Genomic DNA, 2,762 nt, shown 5'->3' on the forward strand with positions numbered 1-2,762 from the left:
TGGATAGAATGAATACTGTCATAAATGGATAGAGATGAACTGTCATAAATGGATAGAATGAATGCTGTCATAAATGGATAGAATGAATGCTGTCATAAATGGATAGAATGAATGCTGTCATAAAATGGATATAATATAGAATGAAATGCTGTCATAAATGGATAGAATGAATGCTGTCATAAATGGATAGAATGAATGATGTCATAAATGGATAGAATGAACGCTGTCATAAATGGATAGAAATGAACGATGTCATAAATGGATAGAATGAATGCTGTCAATAAATGGATAGAATGAATGCTGTCATAAATGGATAGAAGAAGCTGTCATAAATGGATAGAATGAACGATGTCATAAAATGGATAGAATGAATGATGTCATAAATGGATAGAATGAACGCTGTCATAAATGGATAGAATGAATGCGTCATAAATGGATAGAATGAATTGTCATAAATGGATAGAATGAATGATGTCATAAAATGGAATAGATGAAACGCTGTCATAAATGGATAGAATGAATACTGTCATAAATGGATAGAATGAATACTGTCATAAATGGATAGAAAGAACGATGTTCATAAATGGATAGAATGAACGATGTCATAAATGGATAGAATGAACGCTGTCATAAATGGATAGAAATGAATGCTGTCATAAATGGATAGAATGAACTGTCATAAATGGGATAGAATGAATGATGTCATAAATGGATAGAATGATGATATGCATAAATGAGAATAATGCTGTCATAAATGGATAGAATGAATCTGTCATAAATGGATAGAATGAATGATGTCATAAATGGATAGAATGAATATGTCATAAATGGATAGAATGAAGCTGTCATAAATGGATAGAGAATGAATGCGTCATAAATGGATAGAATGAATGCCTGTCATAAATGGATAGAATGAATGCTGTCATAAATGGATAGATGAATGCTGTCATAAATGGATAGAATGAATGCTGTCATAAATGGATAGAATGAATGCTGTCATAAATGGATAGAATGAATGCTGTCATAAAATGGATAGAATGAATGCTGTCATAAATGGATAGATCATGAATGATGTCATAAATGGATAGAATGAACGCTGTCATAAATGGATAGAATGAACGATGTCATAAATGGATAGAATGAATGCTGTCATAAATGGATAGAATGAATGCTGTCATAAATGGATAGAATGAACTGCTGTCATAAATGGATAGAATGAACGATGTCATAAATGGATAGAATGAATGGATGTCATAAATTGGAAGATATGAACGCTGTCATAAATGGATAGAATGAACGCTGTCATAAATGGATAGAATGAATGCTTCAATCTAGTTGACGTCGGTGAAGTTCTCTGTCATCTTTCGCGGAGCAAAGATGTTTAGGGACCGGGGAGAAAATACAATTAAGGAAAACGGGGGGAAAAAATGGAAAGATTTTCTGTGCAAAATTACATCAGTTTCTTTAAAAAAAAAACAAGAGTTTTACATTTAACCTTTATTTCACTAGGCAAGTCAGTTAAGAACAAATTCTTATTTACAATGACGGCCAAACCCTAACCCGGACGACGCTGGGCCAATTGTGCAACGCCTTATGGGACTTTTCCTGTTCAAACCGCGAGCAACACCTGTCAACCTCAAGACATTTCTCTGAAAACACAGGGATGTCGATTCGCACGGGACTAATATTATCAGAGGGCTTTGGAGTTCGCCAAAAAACAGTAGGTTATTCTGGTTAGTCAACGTCCAGATTTCAGTTTCCATTTAACCCATCACAAACAGTAGATTACAGATCCCTTGACATCCCATATAGGCCTATTTGAAGTCCGTCTTGTGACTGTTGAATTTGTATAGAGCCTCACAAACATAACATAGCTGCTATCATCATCTTTTACCATTTCACCAAACATGACTTTTCTGTCCGTCCCTTCTGTTTATGTTCTACTCTCCTTTTGCAGCTTCTGTCTAATTGAATGAAACTCCGGTAATGTCCTTTTTGCCTACGTGGATTGATGTGAACTTTTTCCTGCCCGTTCCCAAAAGCATTATTTGGCGATTGGCTGTGTAGGCTATTTGGCAAGCGTGTTGATCATACCTTTTGTGTACAACATGTAAATATCTGCATCTAGCTCAACTCCTCTTGAAAATAAATGACATGAAATCACACTTATGCATCATAGCCTACAAACTTTGTAGGCTAAACCAGACAAAGGCAGGGGGCAGCAGCTACGTAGGCAGCAGAGCGGACAGCAGCTACGTAGGCAGTAGAGGGGACAGCAGCTACGTAGGCAGCTGAGCGGACAGCAGCTACGTGGGCAGCGTTTATAGCTGGCTTTTAGCAGACTGCTGTACGCTCGGTGCCTACGTAGCTGCTGTCCCCTCTGCTGCCCCACGTAGGCTGCCTGTCGCCTCTACTGCCTACGTAGTGCGGACTGCGCTCTGCTGCCTACGTAGCTGCTGTCCGCTCTGCTTGCCTAAAACGTAGCTGCCTGTTCCCCTCGACTGCCTACGTAGCTGCCTGTCGCTCGCTGCCCTACGTAAGCTGCTGTCCCCTCTGCTGGCCCACGTTAGCTCTGTCCCCCTCTACTGGCCTACGTAGCTGCTGGTCCGCTCTGGCTGCCTTACGTAGACTGCGGTCCGGCTCTGCTGCCTTACGTAGCTGCTGTCCCCTCTACTTGCCTACGGAGCTGCTGTGCCGCTCTGCTGCCTCATACGCTAGCTGCTGTCCTCCTCTGCTGCCTACGTAGCTGCCTGTCCCGCTCA

The 2,762-nt window shown here is 40.3% G+C and overlaps 1 protein-coding gene across 1 annotated transcript in view; it reads right to left on the minus strand.

Annotated features, from left to right (window-relative positions):
- Positions 1–2,670: 2,670 nt before the first annotated feature.
- The window catches only part of LOC112069968 (A disintegrin and metalloproteinase with thrombospondin motifs 7-like), a 9,250-nt gene continuing 9,158 nt past the window's right edge, over positions 2,671–2,762 (minus strand). The window contains exon 5 of the mRNA XM_070438784.1: positions 2,671–2,750. Coding sequence (XP_070294885.1) covers positions 2,671–2,750 — 80 coding nt within the window. The remainder of the gene's footprint in view (positions 2,751–2,762) is intronic.

This window comes from Salvelinus sp. IW2-2015, unplaced genomic scaffold, assembly GCF_002910315.2.
Source record: "Salvelinus sp. IW2-2015 unplaced genomic scaffold, ASM291031v2 Un_scaffold1173, whole genome shotgun sequence".
Classification (NCBI taxonomy): domain Eukaryota; kingdom Metazoa; phylum Chordata; class Actinopteri; order Salmoniformes; family Salmonidae; genus Salvelinus; species Salvelinus sp. IW2-2015.